Raw genomic sequence first — 23,621 nt, forward strand, 5'->3', positions numbered from 1 at the left:
TGGGCTGGTGATACCCTCTGGGACGAAACGTCCACCAGCAGTGGCATCGACCCAGTGGTGTAAATAGTTATCAAAGGTACCAGGATTATAATTTAGTACGCCAGACGCACGTTTCGTCTACATAAGACTCATCAGTGACGCTCATATCAAAATATTTATTAAGCCAAACAAGTACAAAGTTGAAGAGCACGAAGACAGACGATGGATGCCAACTGATGAGAAAGCTCACTTGGACCGAAAAACAAGCATTCCACTTAAAAACGTTTTATTACAATAGGTCATACATAATATTCCTCACTATAAAATAGTATCATAAATAGGCAAAAGAAAACATTTTATTTGATTACACTTAATTACAAAAGTGTAGCACAAAGTATCTTTTAATATAATATAGCATTATGTATAAAAAAATAAATAAACAGTAAAAAAAATTATGCCTATTGCACAGTCTTATGGACATCAAATGAGCATAATGAAATAAATAATATTATACATTTAACATAAAAAATTGAAATACAGATAAACAGAATTAAATTTGAATATCTGAATGAAATCACACTCATCAATAGATATAAAAAATGCTCTAAGCAACAGTCATTATTGGATCAAAAGTATGTTTAGAATGCAATGCCAAATAAATTTGTTTATAAACCATTATTTATAATTATACCATATCAATAACTATCTCCAGAGATTGCAAAAGAAAATTTATCAATGAATGATGTTGGACGTTTTGAAAATTGTAATGCATCTCAAGTTTCAAACTGAAAAAATATTTTGAACAGTTGGTTTATATTATTTACATTCAAACATTTTTTTCAAATGCAGGCCTGAACTAGTAAGTCCTCTACATACAACTAAACACATAAAAAATACCCAAGTCCTTCGAAAGCCCAAAATAAAACCATATACTAGTATGTCTTCCATTTTATATTAATATGGACAACAGTAAAACTATACTGTGGATTCATTAATATTCGTTGGATACCAATTTTCGTGGATTTCGTGGGTACAGGAGAACCACGAATTTAAATGTTCAACGAAATACAAATTTTGTAAAGGAATGAGTGTAGACTTTGCCAAAACCACGAAATTAAATATCCACGAATATGTAAGTTTTCCTCAAACCACGAAAATTGGTATCCACGAAAATAAATGAATCCACAGTATGCCCCTTTGGAACAGTTTCTTAAAACTAAATATAGGTTTGGTGACAGGTTTTCTAGTGTTGAAAAGGGGTAACATATATAACATGCATGAAAATATGCAGGAATTCTTTTAACCAAAATAAAAGTTTAAAAATAACTATGTTCCTTCTATTTGCTATTACGAATCAAAACAAGAGTTTCATGTGCAAGATGTAAATAAAAACCAGGAGTTGATTTCACAAAAAAACTTACGACTAAGTATACTGAATGGTTCAAGACTTACGACCAATTTTAGTCCTTAGTTTTTTTGTGAAATCGACTCCAGAAAAGGTTTGTTTGTTGGTGTTGAATATTTGAGTCATATGAAACAAGTGACGGTGAAAAATAATGTTTATCTAATTCTTGAACCAATGCATGTATATATCATAAACTTAGCCTTCTGTGCACAATTTTTCATTTTTCACGCAGATTTTTCAATTCAGGAAAAGCATTTTATCATTCAAATATATCATCATGTATCATGTCATGTATGAAATAAATTAACATTATGTTAACGTGTTAGTAAGTATAAATAAAATGGATTTCAATTATTTTACATGGAAGTACTACTATTGCAAATACACAAATGTTTTCATACATTTTTACAATTCCTGAAAAATATTCACTGCGCAAGATAACTCATTACAATAAAGGAAATGCTACACAAAATTGATGCTATTACACTGAAAATGTCTTTTTCTTCTTCTTCAAAACCTGTGCAGCCACAATTTTATAATAATTAAACATCACAACAACAAAATTGAATTTGTAGTATATAATAATAAACAAATACATCATTTTACAACTTCATTCAGTGATTGTCAAAGTTTTGCAAGAAAATAAGAACTTGTACATACTATTAATAAAACATTTCCAATTCAGCACAAAATACATTTGTAATATCAAATCAAAATGCTGCAAATTCGTACTGAATGCGAATATCAAAATAAGTGTTCAAATACTGTAACTTTTAATGAATGACAGCTTGATAAGAAACATTACTAGTATATTAAGACACTAGAATTTCAGTCAAATATCATCTTAACAAATGTTTTAAACTTTACTATATGGGTAACAGTATTCATTTACATTGGTCTAGCTAATTGTTAACATTAAATTCAAGATTAAGTCAGTCTTTCAAATCAACTTGGTTTTTTTCACAAGTGTCCCTGATTTTTTCAAAGCATAATGTATAATGGCCTAAACAAATCTCTGTAATTTATCTACCTAACTTATTCTAACAAGACTGATACTACAGGTACCAAAAATTATTTCAAATACATTGAAAATATCATTAATTAATGAACAAATTAGTATACTTTTTCAATAAATGAATTTATGATAAATATTTTTGATGATGCTAAAACGAATGTAACAATGATCTGACCACTAACAACTCTTTTGATAGCTTATACTATTGTTATTGTTTAATCTATACATACAAATGACTATTACATATCTTAGGAGAGACAACATGTGAATTCTCCATCTCTTTCTGGTACAAGTGGGAGCAGAGACTTACAATCAAAGAGATTGCTTTAAGGGATACGATTGTCTTTGTTTTCATTGACACATGTATACATGTAGCTGGATAATATTATTTTCAAAACTAATTCAACTGCACATTTGAAATGTAATTCACGTAATATGAATAGTTACAAAATAGCCAATCCCAGATAAAAGTGTATGAACAATGTACTTAGGCCCATTGTGTTTTATTTTTGTACTATAAATTCCAAGTTTACTTTCCACAGCAGTCACTGAGACTCAGAGTGAGAGAAGGTAATTCACTTCATATCTTATCACCTATTTACCTATGTTTATTCTAGGAGGAACCCCATTCCTAACACTTTAAATATTTAATTTTCCTTTGGGTCAGTTTTCATGACCGCTTTTTGAACACAATCCTCGGTTTAAATTGTGAACGTTTTCAATATAATACGACTTTTATCGTCATAACGAGTTAATTTTTCTTGACATGTATTTTGATTCAGAATTGGTGAAAGTTACTTACGGAAGGAAGACAACTCAAAACAATAATATGGTGGTGGGTTGTATATAAGTTAGTGACATATCTCCATTAATCTTGGTAGGGAGTGTACACAGATTCCACTGTACCCTCACAGCATTCGAGGGGTGCTCCTTTCACGGAGGGATCTTCGTACATACATCAAACATTTCGCCAAAAGGGGTGTTGTAGTTACACCTTTACGACATGGATAACATTTATTTCAATTTAAATGATGCATATGATTTAAAATTATGCAACAACAATAACCCTCAATAGCAGACAAATTTTGATGACTTGATAGAAAATCTGGACCTTTTGTTCTCTGTTTTTTACAATCCAAGATGGAGGAAGACACCCATACCACCTTAAGCGTGATCCCTTTGTTTGTTTTTACATTTTAAAGCAAGACAATCATAAGAATATGAGATGTTCCTGAATGTTTAGAATAAAACAGTTGACATGAGGGCCCTGAGCCAATGGTATAAGTCTACAGATTGCTTGAAAGCAATTGTATCTCAAAAAATAATCTTGACTGATACTGAATAATATTCCTAAAAAAAATCTTAAAGACAACAAGTAAATTTTTATAAAGCAAAACTCAACTTAAACATAATCAGCTATCATAAACAAGGAAGTTTCTACAGATAACTATGTTAACAAATAAATGTAGACACACTTATTATAAATTATCACAGACAAGCTTCAATAAAAATGTACAAGTGTTTGACCTTATTTACATTGAATGCCACTGGAAAAGGAAGTATTGATACTGTGTGTTATTCATCTGACTTCCATACCCTACTTACAAAGCATTCTTCATTAATTTACAATTATCAGTTTATGCAAAAACATTTTCACCTTACGGGATTCAGAGGTTTACTTATTCCTGTTATACTTTCTTTAAAAAAAATCAAAATAAAAGATAAGAAAAACACAAAAATAAAACCTCATGTACATGTTTGAAGTAAGAATTGCAAAATTTAAAATTGGATGCAACACCTAAAAAACATTTAATTTTTGTTGCAGTTATTGATGTTATCTTACAAATCATGACTAATGACTAGAATCCCTATAATCCCCATAAACTTTGTTAAATATTAAAATAAAAGCACCAGATATAAGTATGAAATATGCTACTATGAATCCATTTATATTCATAGGATACCAATTTTGTGGGTAAGGGTGAACCACGAAATTCAATGTTCAATGAATGACAAATTTCCTATAAGCTTGTATACAGTCTTCAGCAAAACCATGAATTTATATATCCACCAGCATGTAAGATTTTCTTAATCAACCAAAAATGTGTACCCATGAATTAAATGAATCCACAGTATCATAACTGATGATGATTCTTCAGTGCTTGTGCTAATAATTGTGATATAAGAATGACCACAGTTAATGGATATTCACATCATTATTAGTTATTACTAATGGCAACTGTAAAGACAATCCACATATGATGACTATAAGATGGTGATAGTTTAAGATAACAGAAAGATGACAGTTTTGGTACATTTATAACTTGGCATTGATTGTGACTGTTTTGGATGACACATTGATGATGGCCTCTGGAATATGGGGAACATCTATATATTTCTCTGAAATATAAATATATTTTTCTATATAGAGACTAATAATTATATGAAATATGCTATAAAACATTAAGCTTCATAATAATTTTTTAAATACTGATCTTATCAGGTAATAATTTGGGATACTTTTTTTTCCAAGTGCTAAGAATTGCAAAGAACTATTTGAATTGCAACAACAACAAAATGCATAAAAAACTTTTATCAATATGACAAATAACCTCTGCAAGTTGGTAGGTGCAAAAGACACAATCCTTAAATCTATATGTGTAAATTTTGGAGACAAGTTAAATGAAGTTGTCTTATTTGCAATCATTAATCCCATTTTTTTGTTTGTCTAACTACTATTGCGCCCCCTTTTTATCGTGTCTCAAACTTGACAAACCACATTCCTCTATTCTTTTTTGAAGAATAGAAAATTTTCAAAGCAGCATAGGTAGAAAAAGTTGAAATATGATTGGAATATCGGCAGTGATTAAATTCTATCTTACCTATTTCTGAACAAACAGCTGTAAGTTTGACTGTGTTTGGGAACATGTATGTCTGGTTATCTCTAAAATATGAATTAGTTAAATAAAGGCAACAGTAGTATACCGCTGTTCAAACTCATAAATCCATGGTATAAAAACAAAATCGGGGTAACAAACTAAAACCGAGGGAAACGCATTAAATATAAGAGGAGAACAACACAACACAGTGTTGCATTTCAGTGTTGTGTTGTAATTTACACAGACAGGAACGGACCAAGCATCAGACAAAATCCCACTAAAATAACACATATAACATCTAAATCAAATACATGAATTTGGGATAAACAAGTACCGCGCCACATCTTATCTTAATATCTCAAAAATAAGAGAAAGCAAACGACACAACATTAAAATGCAAAACACACAGAAACGAACAATAATATAACAATGGCCATCTTCCTGACTTGGTACAGGACATAGTTAAAATATAAATTTAAGGTAAATAAGATAGACTTTTATTTTCATCATAAATAGTGTGATTAGTATCATGTACATGTACAGTTACCTGTAATATTTCACATCTTTGAATGAATATTTGTCTTATTGGCAAGCATGCAATATCTTTAGTTTTATATGAACAGATTCAATCTTATACATTGATATTACTTGTAAATGTTTAGGATACTTCAGATGTCTTTTTGATATGATCATTACGGTGGTATTTTTTGTGTGGTGAAAACATAGTATAAACTTTCAAATTTGCATCCTTGATACAAAGCATTTGTACTATATACCTTTTTTCTTTCCTTACAGCACCCATTTGATGTAAGGAGTTTATTCCATTACTGAGTAAATCTAATGACAGAACTTCCAGATGTCTGATCTGTCCCTCCCTCAATAGCCTTGACCCCAGGATCTGTGATTCCTTGGTGATTGACTTTGGAGGCTTGGCTAACGGTTTCCCATGAGCATCATTGTGCATTGACAACATATATTTACAGGCGATCTATTAAATATGAAAAAAAAGAACTTTAAATCAGGCAATCTGTAAAATGTGGTCAACACAAACAAACACAAACAATAAGTAATAATGTGAAATATTTTGCATTCTGAAAAACTAAGTAATGTCCGTAACTCATGTAAAGTAATTTAAATAAATGATGTACAGTAAAAAAAGAACAGTCAAACCAAAATGATTGAAAGATGTCTTAGATGGATCAGTATCAATCAGTCCCATATACATGTATATCACAAATTGTAAGTGATATTTTATATATTTGTAGGCAGCAATAAAAAGCATTTATTTACATAGTATTGCATTATGACGATATTGTACAAAACCTAGATATATCTCCATAATAGCAGCACACCACATTTGTTTAAATATTTTCTTTAAACTTGTAAATGAAAACTTCAACCATAATGTCATTTATAAGACAAAAAAAAAATATGTGTGTTTCTTATTACATCTTTGAATAGGGATTTTTTTGAATTTTTGAATTTTTTTCCCATTAAGTCTATGGGAAGGACATTCCAACTTTAACAGTGCTAATTGAAAAATTAGGAAAGGCTTTTTTTTAGCTTATAAAATAGGGACGGTAGGATAATAGGAAACGCACATCTTTTTTTTTATTCTGTCTAAGTAAGCACTTCCTAACATTGTTTTCTTGATCAATAAATAATTCCTTTGTTTTCTAACAGGAAGATACTGTTAACTTGTAATTTGAATATTTTTATCTATAGTAAATACTTATCTGCTGAGAGAAAAAGTGAAATAATTTACATTATCTGAAATCAGCAAAAACAGTATTTCTCTTAACTATCAACTTCCTACATTTTAACTTTTTTTCTAAGACATGTAAGATATAAACTATATTAAGATACTTTTTTTTTTTAATAAAGCTATAATTTGTGTAGGTTCAAATTAAAAATTGAATCCTCACTACAAATTTGCTTTTAATACTGGAACAACTAGCAACACTGCTTAACCCTGGATATATATTTATGCTGGAAGATAGGCTATATAGTTGGCCCATTTAAAATGTCATTCTAAGAACTGAATTAGACACATTAACACTTCAATAATCAGAAGATATTCAATATTTGCATGTACATGTAGTATAAAATTGTTTAACACTTTTTTAAATTTTAATCATCATGGCTTAATCCATATTTCGTCATATAAAGGGAAAATTCCAGTGGGCTGCCAAATATGACAAGAATCTAGTAACAAAATAAAAAGGAAATGTTAACAGCAGGTTCAATCCACCATTTTCTACATTTGAAAATGCCTGTATCAAGTCAGGAATATGACAGTTGTTGTCCATTCGTTTGATGTGTTTTATAATTTGATTTTGTCTTTTGATTAGGGACTTTCCATTTTGAATTTTCCTCTGAGTTCAGTAATTTTGCTTTTTCCAAAAAAACTTTGACACAACAAAATTTCAGAAACTTTATGAAAAAGTGAAATTTACACCAGCACCATTATATTTAGTTATAAATATTAAAATCAATATACTATATGTATAAAGATAATCTAGATATACATCTCTGATCAACAATTGATTGAACAGGGAAGTTAAAAATTCTAAACCATTGATTCATTTTTATCCATATCAAATTCATGTTAATTATTGTTAAAGATTTGAATTATATCTAGTGCAATCATCAGTAGCCTTAAATTCAGCAAAATGGCATATTCAAACTCATCTTTTAGAGGACAAGTTCCATTATCTTGTCAGCTGTGTGAAGAATCAAATCAGATCAAATGGAAATGTTATCAATGTGACTTTCTCTTGTGTACAAAATGTCAAAAACTTCATATGAAAGTGAAATCTAATGACCAACACACCATTATTAATATCAAAGACATTGCTTCACAGCAGGCAAAGGATTACATTCCATGTGAAGTTCATAGTGGACAAAACTGTGCCTCATTTTGTCAGACATGTGATGAAGTTGTTTGCCCTTTGTGTATCACTAACACTCATAGAAAACATCATATGATCGAATTAGCTGATGGATATAAACTAACTATCAAGAAAATAAAAACTTTTAGTTCAGAGCTTGTTAGGAAATTATCAAATTATGAAAATGGAAGATCAACCCTGTATTCATTCAAATCTTCAGAGGAATTCAAATATGAAATAGAAAAGCAAATAATTCTGAGTCGAGGAAAAGTTTTAAAAGATGAAGTTGAAATGCACACAAAAAATCTTCTTGAAGAACTTGATCAAAGATGGGATCATCTTAAGCAATCAGTAAATGATGTTGATAATACAACACAGACGATAAACAAAAATTTAGAATTTCGATCTGAGAGTTTAACCAATGCCCTAGCTTCTGTCAAATCTTTTGATGTTTTCCAAGCATACAAAGAAGAGAAAACAGCCAGAAAACAAAACATAGAACCAGTCAATGCTCGTTTCAAAAAACTGCCACAATATATTCCAGGAAAACTACAAATTCAACAGTCATTTCATGGAGAACTTAAGGAGTCTGATGATGATTATGAGTATGCACTTGACCATTATGAACTGAAAGTAATAAAACAGTATAAAACTGAACTGAAAAGCATTGCTCAAATTGTTTGCTGTGACGATGAGACATTGTGGATAAGAGACAATAACACTAAAAAAATACAGAAAATACAATTTTTAAATAAACGGGTACAAATTGTTCAGCAGTTACAGTTTGTGACAGCCGGCATGGCATTAGCATTACAAGGAGACTTATATTTCTCTATTTCAGAACCTTATCTGAAACTGCTTTGCCATACCACTGGAAAAATGATAGAATCAAAAAATAGTGTAGGCACCTTAATAACTGGTCCCATCCACATCACTAAGCAAGATAAGATCGTAATCAGAGTAGGAGAGAAAGGACCCCTCTTCCCTATCAATGAACCGAGAAAAGTGATAGTGATGGATCAAGATGGAACAATAGAGAATGTGTATGATCAAAACAATAATGGAAAACCCCTCTTTTCTGCTCCACAAAGAATAACTTCAGACAGTGACAATAACGTTTATGTTCTAGATTGTATCAATAAAGACTGGAGTGGTAGGATAGTGGCATTAGATAAAACTAATGGAGTGAGATGGATATATAGTGGTCATCCAGATATCAACAATCCATTTAGACCTAGAGATTTAGTGGCTACAAATTTAAACAATGTCATAATTACAGACAAAGATTCTCATATGATTCATATCCTGAACACTTCGGGAGAGTGTATTCATTACATGAACACTAAGGATCAATTAAGTATCCATTGTCCATACTCTTTAGATATTGACAATAGAGGCACACTGTACATAGGATGTTTTACACATCATGGCGTACCTGATGAAGCCAAAATATATACTGTTCAGATCTCAGGATTTTAAAGTGCTCATTCTAATTATATTAAAATTACTTTGATGATAAGTTTTAAATTTTCTGTTTGGCCAATTGCAACAAGAACGTACCATGAATAATAATAAGTGTTTGCATGATTTTTATTTAAGAAATGTAAATTGTGAAATGCCTTATGGAATAGATTCAAACAATCAAAATTTAACTTCAAAGCATTTTACTAAAGCTTTCTAATTTTTAATTCTGAATTTCACAATTATTATGATTATCATTTTATCAATATTATTATTATTAAACAGTCATGTATTCCACTTTAATCAGATGCTCCCCAGGGCACAGCTTTATACAACCTCACAGGTCAATCCCTGGACAGTTGGGGAGTGGACACAACATTCAAGCTTGATACAGCTCTGAATTTGGATTTTGATTAAATAGTTGACACAGCAAAGGTTTCTGACACAGAATGAATGTGGCCTCATGAAATTAAAAAAACTTTTTTTTTGCTTTTGAGCAAAAAACTATGCTGTTGAATATAAATCCCCCCCCCCACAAAAAAAAACCTTTTTAATTTTTTAATTTTTTTTTCCTTAACTAATAGGACCATAACCCCCAAAATCTATCTCAACCTTCCTTTAGTGGTATTGAACCTTCTGTTAAATATTTAAAGAGATCCATTCACTAAAACCTAAGTTTTTGTCTGGAAACTAAATGCGTCTTCGGACAATGACGACGAGGATGACAATATAATAGCATTATACGACTCAAATTTGTTTTTGCCGTCGTATAAAAATAATCTCAATTAAAATTTCGAATTAAGTTGGCAACAATAACTACTCATTTAAATACATCATAAGTGTTAAAATATAAAATAACTTAGTCATGGTTAAAATGAATATTCATAAACAGTAACTACTAAAAACAAATTTACAGCAACACATCTCAAGACAATTATCACTTCCTTTTAGGGCAATAACTCCTTAAGGGGTCAACTGACTATTTTGGAAATTTCACTTCTTTGTAGATCTTACTTTGCTGAATATTATTGCTGTTTACAGTTTATCTCGTTAACAATATTTAAAATAATAGCCAAAAAACGGCAAAATTTCCTTAAAATTGCCAATTCAAGGCCGAGGCAGCAACCCAACAACCAATTATTCGATTGGCCTGAAAATTTCTGGGCATATAGATCTTGACCTGATAAACAATTTTACCACTGTCAGATTTGCTTTAAATGCTTTGGTTTCAGAGTTATAAGCCAAAATCTACATTTTACCCCTATGTTCTATTTTAAGCCATGGCGGCCATCTTGGTTGATTGACCGAGTCACACCGCACATTATTCATAATATATATCCCAATGATGATTGTGTACAAGTTTGGTTAAATTTTGCAAAGAAGCTGTTTCAGAGGAGAAGATTTTTGAAAAAGTTATTGACAACGATGGACCCCAAGTGATGAGAAAAGCTCACTTGGCCCTTAAATAGGGCCATGTGAGCTAAAAAAATGTAATTCGGAGTGACAGACAATAAAAGAGTAGCACTTTAAAATATTTTTTAGTTCTTAATAAAATGTGAAATTTATGAATACATTTGCTGCTCGTGAAAACCTCACAGCAATAAAATTGAGAATGGAAATGGGGAATGTGTCAAAGAGACAACAACCCCACCATAGAACGACAACAGCAGAAGGTCACAAACAGGTCTTTAATGCAGCAAGAAATTCCTGCACCAGGAGGAGTCCTTCAGCTGACCCGAAACAAATATATATACCGGTGCTAGTTCATTGATAATGAACACCTTACTAAATTGTACACAAGAAACTAAAATTAAAGATAATGCAAGACTAACACTCTAGGCCAGAGGCATATTCAAACAAATAAATGGCGAATGTGTCCATGGGACACAGATGATGCCCCTGCTGGAATATCATATAAAATAATAAAGGAACATAGCTGAAGAACAGTAAAAGTGACGTTACCCAAATTCCTACTTGATTTGACTTTAGTGGTAATAAGTATTGTATATAAAATGTACAAGTTTCATAATGGAAACCAACTTTGGGACGTACTGACATACATACATATGGATGGAAGAACAGATGTACAGACCTACAAGGGTAAAACTTAATGTCCCCTCCTCTACAGAGCGAGCATAACAAAAAGCTTAATTTAAATAATGATACTTGATGTAATTCATTTTGTAATTATAAGGATCGAATGCTTCTTTTTGTAATTCTATAGGGTCATGAAAACACTGTTTGAAACAGTGATTTTGCTAGCGCTCGTCATTTTCGTATTTTACGAAAAGGATTTCCAAATGACAAAAGTATTTCATATCAATTTCGTCACTTAAATTTGGAAAGTGTAAAAATATTTAGACATCAAATTACTTGAATTCGACCTGCCTTTATGTTTCTGACAAGTTAATTACCCTCTGATTTCTTCAAATTCAATGTTTAAGTTCCATTAACATGACTAAGGACTAGAAATTATAATCAGATTTACATCTAATATTATTTTCTGTGAGAAATATTATATTAAGAGGCTGTACAAGTAAATATATTCAGGCAAATCCTATGATATGGGTGGCACAGAATAATATTTTTTCCACTGATTTTTTGGTTCCAATGCAATGTTTATATCATACAAAGGATATATATGTCAAAAGATATTTTTGAATCTACAGAGGATGGCTGGGAGGATTTTAAAGTTCACTAACAACTCAACAAAATGTTGTACAAAATTAAGAGTTATCTCCCCTTTTCAATGAATTTTCAGTGCTTTCTTTGTATGTTTTTTCTCTTTATTTGTTACAGTTAATAAAAAAAACAAAGTTTAACTTTGAGAAAGACCTAATTTGTGATATGAAATAAATGAAAACATTTTGAAAACAAAATGTGTCATGTGCCATCCACTGCCTGGTTTTTCCATGGACACCTTCTTAATAGATAAAATATAAAGTTTTGTATAGTTATAAACACTGATCAGCTGATTGCAGAATTATTGATATTTTAAAACAAACTATAAAAATACTTAATTCACTTTTATTTTGTTTTATCAGGTGTATGTAAACATTTTAACAAATTATATGTACAAATATAGTGTAGAGATTACTGAGAGAGATCTAATTAAATAAACATGAAATATGAACACCTGAATAATAAAGTAGTACGATTTTTTGCATTGAACATACACAGTGTTTGAACAAATGCATTATCTTAATTGGCAATATTCAAATTTTCTCTAGAAGGGACAAAGTTCAATGACATGCAGAATATCTGAGGAATCTAAATGAAAAACTCAAATATCTACACCCCAAATGGTACCTTCATCATTCATTGTATACATTTAAATACTAAAATCAATACATTGGAAGAATAACCTTGATTTACCTATTTAAACAAATTCATGTCATACTACTAACTTCTATCTAGTTAAACATGTTAAATATATCATTTATTTTTGGTACAACAATCACATTCAAGCGTGTTCAGCATAATGACATTTTCAAACTCGCTATGTCATGGACAAACTCCAATGCTTTGTCAGTTGTGTGAAGAATCAAATGAGATCAAATGGAAATGTTTACAATGTGATTTTCTCTTGTGTACAAAATGTCAGAGAATTCATAACAAAGTAAAATCTACCGACCAACATACCATTATTGATATCAAAGACATTGCTTCAAAACAACAAGAAGCCAAAGATAACACAGATTTCAGTGCAATAAAAGAGGAAAAAGCAGCAAGAAAACAAACCAGAGAACTGCATCAGAGTATACCAGGAAAAATTGGAGAGGCGCTGTGTGGAGATGATGATTATGCATGTGAACAATATGGAGCTAAAGTTATAAAACAGTATAAAACTGGACTAATACTTGTCGAACGTGTTGTTAGCGGTAATACTGGAACATTTTGGATAAGTTATACTAAAGACAAAATCATAAAGAAAATACAACTATCAAATGAAATGTTGAATATTGTGCAAGAAATACATATAAATTGTTATGGTATGGCATTACTACAGTCAGGAGACCTACTTATATCTTCTGCAGAATCAAATCTTAAAATACTTTCTCATACCACTGGAAAAATAATTAATTCAAAGTATAGTGTAAAACCCTTAATAACTGGTGGAGTCCATTTGATACGGAATGAAAAGATTGTAATCAGCGCCAGAAAAGAAGGACCTGTCTTCCCTGTTAAAGGTCCACGACAAATTGTTTTGATGGATATAGATGGAAAAATAGAGAAGGTGTATGATTTAGACAACAATGGGAAACCTATCTTTTTTGCTCCACAAAGAATAACAACAGACACTGACAATAACATTTATGTTTTGGATACTTTCAATACAGAGTGGAATGGTAGGATAGTGGCATTAGATAAAACCAACATTGTAAGATGGATATATAGTGGAATTCCAGATGTCATCAAAGACAAAACATTCAATCCAAGAGACTTAATTAGTACACAATTAAACAATATTATCATAACAGATATGGATAGCTATATGATCCATATCCTCAACACTTCAGGACAGTGTATTCATTACATGAACACTAAGGATCAGTTAGGTATTGTGTTACCATACTCTGTAGATATTGACAATACAGGAACACTGCACATTGGTTGCAATACAAGTAAACAAAATAAAACCAATTTATATATTGTTCAGTTTTCAGGATTCTGAACTACTGATTCTTAAAATTCACATTTTAGTTTTGAAATGTTTGAAATACAAATGTACATGTCAATTTACCTGTGTACTTTATTTTATTTAACACTGCTTAGTCCAAGGTTATAGTTGTCATTTTACATCTCCCCTCCACTTTTTATATTAATATCGTATTCATATAACTGTGAATAGCCCTATTTTCTTGAATTTCGTGGGTACAGGTGCAACACATTCAACGAACTGCAAATTTTCTATACAGGTTGTATGCAGATATAGGCAAAATTATGAAATCTTCGAAATTTGGTAAAAAATGGAATCTTTATGCAGTTCTATGTTTTTCGTTTAGAAATGCAAACTACTTCAAAATCATTATCATTCAATAACATTTCATTATTTTTTTCTGTTACATAGTATCTCTCCATATCACCACACCTTTTTATTTTAAAACAGTCGTGTATTCTAATGTGTAAAATATTTGATAGGGTTTTGGGGATCAATCTATCATTTCTAAACTGATTCTATCAGACTATGCTTGTTTAATGTTAAAAATTTGTAAGGGTTCCGCGGAACCCAGTGTCTCGCCTACTATTGCTGTAAATCGCAGGCTCAGCAAAAATGAGGACAAAAATCAATAAAATATATTCCTCTTAATATTATCTTTTGATTGTAAGTAGCTTCTGTCCAAGTTTGGTAAAAATCTAGGATAGTTAATGAATCTAATAAATGTTTTGGAAACTTTAACTGCAGACTGTATGTAATGTTAACTGGAAGAAAATCTAAGTCCATTTAAAAGTAAAATACAGAAAAAATAGAGTTATCTTTTTACAAAATTTACTTCTGGATACTATCTTATGATCATAAATAAGCTTCTGTCCAAGTTTGGTACTTACCAACGATAGTTTAAGAAAGTTATTAAAATTTTAAAAACTTTAACCACAGAGTGAATATTATGTTTCCCCGCAGAAAAACTAAGTCCATTTAAAAGCAAAATATATACAGAAAAAATGGTTTTATTTTTTTACAAAATTTACTTCTGGATACTATCTTATGATCATAAACAAGCTTCTGTCCAAATTTGGTACAAACCCAGGATAGTTTAAGAAAGTTATTAAAATTCTAAAAACTTTAACCACAGAGTGAATGTAATGTTTCTCCGCGAAAAAACTAAGTCCATTCATAAGTAAAATACAGAAAAAATGGAATTTTATTTTTACAAAATTTACTTCTGGATACTATCTTATGATCATAAACAAGCTTCTGTCCAAGTTTGGTAGAAATCCAGTATAGTTTAAGAAAGTTATTAAAATTTCAAAAACTTTAACCACAGAGTGAATATTTGTGGACGCCGCCGACGACGACACCGACGACGACGGAAAGTAGGATCGCTTAGTCTCGCTTTTTCGACTAAAGTCGAAGGCTCGACAAAAATAAAAGAAGAATGTGTCCATGGGACACAGATGATGCCCCCATTTGCATATTATATGAAGTTATAAAGGGACATAACTGAAGAACAGTGAAAGCCACGCTAACCATATTTGTACTTGATTGAGGTTTTGAGTTAATGGTAATAAGTATTGTCTATAAGTTTCATAAAATTTGAAAGAGAACAGAAATGAAAAATTCAGCAATTTTTACATTTTTAAAGGGACATAACTCTAGAATGGTAAAATTGACACCACCTGCAAGCTTCATCTGTGTGTTGTGGTAATAAGCATTGTGTACAAGTTTCATAACATTTGGTTGACGCTAACTTTAGTTAGAGAACAGAAACAAAAATTTTGGGACGTAGAGATGGACAAGAGTAAAACTTTATGCCCCCTCTGTCACAGCAGGGCATAAAAAATCCCTCAATCTTATTCTGATATACTTCTTTGATGGTTACATAGAAACATGTTCCGATCCTTTGAAAGAGATCATGGATTAGAACCCCGGCTGGGTAAAACCAAAGATTTTAAAACTGGTATTTACTGCCTCTTGGCTAAGAAAGCTTCATAAGATAGCAAAGACTGTTCAACTCATAGTCAGATAAATGTGTCTGGGTAGGGTTACATGCCCTCCTGAGGACTGCTACTTTCTGAAACTGCATGTTAAAAATCCAGCTCAGTGAGTTGGTCTTGTACATAGCAGGTTTTATATTCATAAACATGAATTCGTCCTGAATACAGTATAGCGGGTTATATTTATGGGTGTAAAATTTCACATTTTTCATTGAATAAGGTATACGTTATATTTTGGTGGTTATTATTTTGGCAGATTTGAAATTTTTATCAATACCTATGCATTTACACTTTTATTTTAATTTATTTTGGGGATTGTGTTCTATCCGCGAAAAAATAAGCAAAAATTTACACCCCACAAAAATAACCTGCTATATGGCATGTATTTAATATTAACAATGGGCCTAAAATAGTCATCCATCAATTCTAGAAAATAGTGGTCACCAAACTCCAGAAGTTACAGCTAATTCAATTTTCATTATTCATGAAATCTAAAAAGTTGAGGGGTCATTGTCGGAGGTTTGTATTTTTTTAAGAGGTTTTCAGTATTATCGGTATATGTGTGTTAGGTGTTTCAAAATATTTTTTTATTTCCAACCAATTAAAATGTTGAAACCAATTTTTTCATAAGGACATTTTAAGAAATTGCTAAGTAGAGAATCTTTAGAACTGCACAAGGAAGAAGAGACTTGAGACACTTAAATACAAATTATGAACAATTGATTTTCCAACTTCAATTTAATTAATCGTCATATTCCATACTTGACATAAAAAAACAAGAACCAATACTTACTGTGCTCAATTAAGTAACATAAAAGTTATTGTACAACTTAATACTGAAAATAATGTTGGTATTTTGTTCAATCACTTATATAAGAATCTTAGAAACTGATAAAATACTTTCATAAACTGCTTAAATTTGATATATAACCCTTTCACAATAATTCATAAATAGTAAAATGCTATAAATTTTGATAAACAAAGGAAATAAATGCAAGTCTACATTTAAAATTTAGTAGTTGTTTTGCCTCTTTTTATATTATTCAAGGGCAAATTACATGTCTACACTTGGAAGCAGATAACTAAAATAGAGTTTCTTATTTTCTGAAAGTCATTTACATGATATAGTTTATATGATTAGTTCAAAGATATGTTTTAATTCAGAGTGATAACATAGATCTAACAAGATGTGTTTATGGCACACAGATGCCCCACTCACACTATCATTTTCTATATATGATCCCTGGACCGTGAAATTGGGGTTAAACCTCTAATTCAGCATTAAAATTAGAAAGATCATTTCATGTGTTCTAATTTTCAAGTTGATTGGACTTAAATTTCATTAAAAACTACCTTGTCCATAAACTTTAACCTGAAGCTGGACAGGTGGTCAAACGGACAAACCAACAGAAAATCATGATGCCCCTAAGTGGAGTAATACAAGAATGTGTCCAGAGTACATGGATACCCAACTTGTAATATCATTTTCTTTTTTCAGTTGACCCTGTAATTGAGGTCAAACCCCTTATTTGGCATTAAAATTCGAAAGATCATACCATAGTTAACATATGTATTAAGTTTGAAGTTGATTCAACTTCAACTTCATCAAATACTACCTTGTCCAAAAAACTTTAAACTGAAGCGGGACAGACAGATAAATGACTAATGGACGAAAGGACACACATACCGTAAAACATAATGATCAAATACAAGCAACAAACATTAAATTTTCGTCTGAATAAAACTTACCCAATATCCCAGTAAGAATGGTTCAAACATCTGACTAAAGAACGTTGTATATTTATTTGTAGATTTTTTAACTTGTAATAAATCATCTTCTACCACCACTCCACAGTTATGTGTTAATGTCAACATGGCATTCTCAAAATCCTACAAAACAATCATAAAAAAGTTTTATATTTAGTAACTTTATTTGACCAATTTTGATGTTGCCTCATAGATACCATAAACAACACAATATAGATACCAATACAGACTTCAAAATCCTTCTTTCTCTCTGTGTGTGAGCCAGAGGAAGGGTTGGATCAGGCTTACATGTTTAACCCTGCCACATTCTGTATTTCTGTGTCTGTCCCAAGTCAGGAGTCTATAATTCAGTGGTTTTCATTTGTTCCTGATTAACATATTTGTTTGTCTTTCTTTCATTCTTTATACATTTATCTGGCCATTAGTTTTCTGATTTGAGTTGTTTTACATTTGTGATTATATGGCTTATTATAGCTGACTGTGGTATGGGCTTTGCTCATTGCTAAAGGTAGTAGATCGACCTATAGCTGTTACTTTCTATGTCATTTGGTCTTTTGATGAGAATTGTGTTATTGCCAATCATATAACATCTTCTTTTTTTATATACAATCAAGCATTGTTGCAATCTTTTACAAATTATTCAAAGTTAGCACACAGACAAAATAACTAACAAATTGATGGACATCTAAAAAACTAAATAACCCTTCACCTTTTTGTATTGTGGATACAATATCTATGTGTTGTAGAAATTAAGATTTACACTTTCTTAATTTCTACAACACATAGATATTGTGCATTTTCAGTTAACTTACTTGTTTTGTACAGCCGGGCATAAAGATAAAATCTCTATTTAGAAGATGTTCTAAAAACTCATATTTACTGTAAAGTTCATCTGAAATGTAAATAAAAAAGTGTTAGCATAAAGAATGAAGAAAAGTCTGAAAAAATGTTTCTATTTTAAACTAATTTGTTTATACATTTTTTTTAGAAGAAGATCATCATAAAAAAAAAATATTGCAATAACAGTTTCAAACATATATAGCAAGCTTAGTAGCATGATAAATGGATAAACTTTCAACCAAAGTAAGAAATCTACAGTATATGATAGGTTACATTTGATTAATAAACCAAACTTTCAATTTTGCTTGGTTTGGCTTTATTTTACTCTGTATAACAAATTAAACATAAAAAACCTTTAAATCATCATAATTAAATATTTTAAATCTGATTCATATTCTTTGGAAATCAAGCTTAGGCTGCTGAAATCAATTTTTTTTAATATAAAATTATTTCTATTCTTAGTAATAAATCATACTTACTCATAGACATTGTTTCTTCTGTACATGAATTGATAGATAACGTAACCATAGAAACTCTTACAAATATATGCATCAATTGATTTTTATAAAGTGTTATTATTAAATGTTGAGCAGCAGCTTGCATTAGTTCATCTTGGCTGCCTCTGGTTGGATGCTGAATCTCTAGAAGATGGACTACGTCTTCACTATCTACTTCGGCAATGTTTTTATGTAACGCTAAGGTACTTCTAAGGACTGCATCAGCTGACTCATTACCTGCAATTATAGATACAGTAAGATACATGCTTTTGCACCATGTGATTCCTAAGTGTTTCTCTTTTCTCGTTTATCTATTGATTCGACTGTTGGTTTTCTCGTTTGAAAGATTTTACAAACTAGTATTTTTTGAAGCCCTTTATAGCTTGCTGTTTGGTGTGAGCCAAGGCTCTGTATTGTAGACAATTTGTGACTTGAATGGAGAGTTGTCTCATTGGCACTCATACCACATCTTCTTATACCAAATTATACACAATCCCTATTCCTGACTCAATACCTCAGACCCGAATAACTTATTAATAAGATCTGTGTGTACAGTGGCGGATTCAGAGGGGGGCGTAGAGGGCATACGCCCCCCCCCTTTTGCTCGGACATTTTTTTTTTTTTTTTGGTAAAAATGATTAATCAGACTAGACTTCGTGAACTTTGCCATTTTCCGAGTATTTAATTTTTATACTATAATTCTTTACTTATAAAGATATTTTTCGCTGGTATTTACTGATTGTCAAATAAAGGAAACAGTAGTATACCGCTGTTCAAAACTCATAAATCCATGGACAAAAACAAAATCGGGGTAACAAACTAAAACCGAGGGAAACGCATTAAATATAAGAGGAGAACAACGACACAACACTGAAATTTAACACTCACAGAAACGGACCAAGCATCAGACAAGATCCCACGAGAATAACAAATATAACATCAAAACCAAATACATGAATTTGGGATAGACAAGTACTGTGAAGTCGGCATGTGATTTGCTATGGTGGAGTTGACCAGTGCGTTAAAAAAACGGCACTCGGTCATTTTGAAATTCAAATTACAGTAATACACATTGCTTAGGCTGAGAATGTCATGACAATCAGGAAACCTTCAAAGCGACACAGGATTGAGCAAGAAAGTATTGACTTCTATGTCACTATTCCACCAAACAGAAAGTAATAGTAAATACTCTATAGACTATTACACTCTCATGAAAAAAAGTTCCACAATATTATTTAACAACGAAAACATGTTTAACCCCAACTACCCCAACCTATTTTATAAATAACAAAGTTGAATAATGATCCTCAGTCAGTATAAGCTCCAGAAAGATTTCAAGTCTCATGTACGAACCATTTGATTTGAGGAGGCAGTCTGAGATATTTGAGAGAAAAAAAATTGACTCTGATTCTTGTCTTAAACAAAAATTCTGGCCATATCTGGATTGAAAACAATAGTCTTGTCCACGTTTTTGCTATAAAAAACGAAAATTTCCAACAAAATTATTAAACATGAAATGAAAATAATGAATAAAAACGGGCGTATTTTGTGACCGGGGTTTGCATGTCTGACTGGAATGTCTGTTTCGCTTGACTTATACATATTGAATATTTTTTTTAAAGACAAGACTGTAACATGCCTGCTGGGTGTGACCTTTATTTCTCTTTTTATCGACCGTCATTCACAACTTCGTTGTCATTTCAGACCCTTTCGTAGTCATTTCAGACACTTTCGTCGTCTTTGATGGATTTGGAACCCCTCACTTCGGTTCCCTAAGTTACGTTTGGTGAAACATATCAATCCAATATTTTGATTATTACTGCTTGATTGTCTTTTGAACTCGTGTAAGTCGTATTGTAAATTTCATCGAATTTCCATGTCTATTTTTTACTGACAAGTAAACATCAAATATATCAGTACATAGCATTGGATCAATCCTATCATTTTATGATAGACAATTAATAGGGAGAATACAGCATAAATAATGTCCAACCCTTACACTTTACAACAACTATAAAATATACATTCCCCACGCCAGGAACCGTTTAAATAGTGTATATTACACTTATTCTATGTTTTTTAGCCCCAAAAAGTTCCCCAAAATTAAATTCAAAATGTTCGCCCCCCCTTTCCAAAATCCTGTATACACCCACCCTATTCCTTTCTGTCCAATTGTACAGAAAATAACAAGTCAGATGATTTTGGTATCATTTTGATGAATCCGGGTCCGTTCGCGCCCATTCACGTTCGCACCCTCTCATGTTCGCCCCCTTTCACTTTCGCACCCCACATGTTCGCACCCAAAATCCGTTCGCACCCTACATGTTCGCGCCCAATTTTAATTGGTTTTGTGTTTAATAACTTTGATATCAAGTTTTGGCAAGTAGGTATTCTTAAAAGTATAATTGATTTCATTGTCTCAAAATAAAGCGAGACAGCATTTTGTATGTGTTGAATAAATCTTAATCATGTTTTTAAGAGTGTATTGTTAAAAAATAATATTCCTTTCTAATTAAAGTGGGATTCTGTCAACGTTTTATTTTGTGTTGAATAACACTTAATCATGTTTTGTTTAGTGTATTGCCTATAAATTTGTTTCATTGACTTGTTTCAAAATGAAGTGAGATTCTGACTACGTTTTTTTTGTGCGTTGAATAAATTTTATCATGTTTTGGTTTATATTATAGTGTATTGCTATATTTTATTATGTCATTGTTTCAGATCAAAGGGACCAAGCTGTTAAAAACAATTTTCTTTTGTGTTTTTCATTTAAAATATTCAATCATTTACTCATACCAAGCTATAAATACATTCAGTATTTACATCAAAGCAATTAAAAACAACAATCACGATTTTCCAATTATTCCACTGGAATTTGTATTAAAATTGGGCGCGAACGTGTAGAGTGCGAACGGACCTTGGGTGCGAACATGCGAGGTGCGAACGTGTAGGGTGCGAAAGTATATTGGGCGCGAACGGACCTGATATCCATTTTGATATTGCAAAGGAAAATTTCTAAAACACGCTGATGTGGAAATTGTATGGATTCCTTTGGGTCAATTAACGCATAGCATTGTACTAGAACTAGTCATGTGTATGTGATATTGTTCTGGCTCAACAACAGAAAAATCTATAAAAAGGTACTATACTTGTGAATCATCCAATTTACTATTTTCGACCTAGTACTGTAAACCAACTTATTTTCGTGAATACTTTATTTCACGTTTAGCCCTTTCGAGTCCATTTCCAATTTAATTATGGATTTTTTAATTAACTTATGTAGTCAAATAAGGAAATATCGAAGTTTTACATATTCGAGACGATTTAAATTCGCGATATTTTCCTACTCGCAAAAATAAATCGCTCGAAAATTAGTTGGTTTACAGTATATATCATAAAGACAGTGTTGAGTGTCTATTGTACAATAATTTAAATACTTTATCCAAAATGTCTTTAATTGTTTCAAGGGAGATAACATTAGAAAAAGTTACATACAGTTGACTCTCGTTATCTCGAAGTCAGCCGGACCGGAGAAATATTTCGAGATACACATAGTTCGACTCAAACGAAAACCGGAAGTTTGACTGAACAAGGGACACAACTCTTGCCTAGCATGGTAAAGCTAAAATAAATCAGGGTGAATATGGGAAGGGGATCGATATTCTGGTATCAGATCGATGTATTTGTATGTCATGGTCTTTCGTTATTATAATAACATTGTTTTACTTATTCAATTGTTTCAGTTACAATTGTTTCCTATGGCTTTTATCCGAGAGAGTAACTTCCAATCGATAGTTTCGTTATTCAGGTCGTTTAAAGTTGACAAAATTGTTTATTCTCGGATACAAAAGACTTTAAAAAATTTAAATTCCTCTTCATTTTTCTCACTCTTTCTTTTAATAAAAGAAAATACAACAAGATTAAAGACGCCGATTGAGTAATTTTTAGGTGATCATCAACGGAAGTCATAATCCTTACTTCATACACACCCAAGCTCATTAGTGTAAATCACAATTAATTGTTTTGTAAACATTTTAAATACTTTTTCATGAACATAAACAATGTATCACTCATTATTTATAAAAATTCTATATAAGATAATCTTAGGTAAACACTCGTGGAAACAGCATGTCATAAATCAATACAGTGGTCAGTTACTGGAAATTTAATTACACGTGTATTGTCAGATTAACTCTTCAATCCATTTAAATACCGGAGGTCATGTTTTGA

At 31.2% G+C, this 23,621-nt stretch overlaps 3 protein-coding genes across 3 annotated transcripts in view; 2 read left to right on the forward strand and 1 right to left on the reverse strand.

Annotated features, from left to right (window-relative positions):
- Positions 1-372: 372 nt before the first annotated feature.
- The window catches only part of LOC134710104 (dihydroxyacetone phosphate acyltransferase-like), a 39,524-nt gene continuing 16,275 nt past the window's right edge, over positions 373-23,621 (reverse strand). Inside the window, exons 9-14 of the mRNA XM_063570298.1 lie at positions 19,374-19,628; positions 18,867-18,946; positions 18,037-18,177; positions 6,055-6,266; positions 5,282-5,343; positions 373-4,799 (exon numbers count right to left, since the gene is read on the reverse strand). Of these exons, the coding sequence (XP_063426368.1) occupies positions 4,717-4,799; positions 5,282-5,343; positions 6,055-6,266; positions 18,037-18,177; positions 18,867-18,946; positions 19,374-19,628 (833 nt within the window). The 3' untranslated portion in view covers positions 373-4,716. The remainder of the gene's footprint in view (positions 4,800-5,281; positions 5,344-6,054; positions 6,267-18,036; positions 18,178-18,866; positions 18,947-19,373; positions 19,629-23,621) is intronic.
- On the forward strand, positions 7,951-9,669 carry LOC134709319 (uncharacterized). Its single transcript, XM_063569487.1, has one exon. The coding sequence runs from the start codon at positions 7,951-7,953 to the stop codon at positions 9,646-9,648; it is 1,698 nt and encodes a 565-aa protein (XP_063425557.1). The 3' UTR covers positions 9,649-9,669.
- Positions 12,997-14,344, forward strand: LOC134709210 (uncharacterized). The gene has a single exon (XM_063569382.1). It carries the CDS (start codon positions 13,112-13,114, stop codon positions 14,303-14,305), a length of 1,194 nt encoding a protein of 397 aa, XP_063425452.1. The 5' UTR covers positions 12,997-13,111; the 3' UTR covers positions 14,306-14,344.

The sequence above is a fragment of the Mytilus trossulus genome, chromosome 3, assembly GCF_036588685.1.
Source record: "Mytilus trossulus isolate FHL-02 chromosome 3, PNRI_Mtr1.1.1.hap1, whole genome shotgun sequence".
Lineage (NCBI taxonomy): Eukaryota > Metazoa > Mollusca > Bivalvia > Mytilida > Mytilidae > Mytilus > Mytilus trossulus.

What these genes read in the sequence shown, in the direction of transcription:
- LOC134709210 (XM_063569382.1), top strand. Translation starts at nt 13,112, where the DNA reads ATGACATTTTCAAACTCGCTATGTCATGGACAAACTCCAATGCTTTGT.
- LOC134709319 (XM_063569487.1), top strand. Translation starts at nt 7,951, where the DNA reads ATGGCATATTCAAACTCATCTTTTAGAGGACAAGTTCCATTATCTTGT.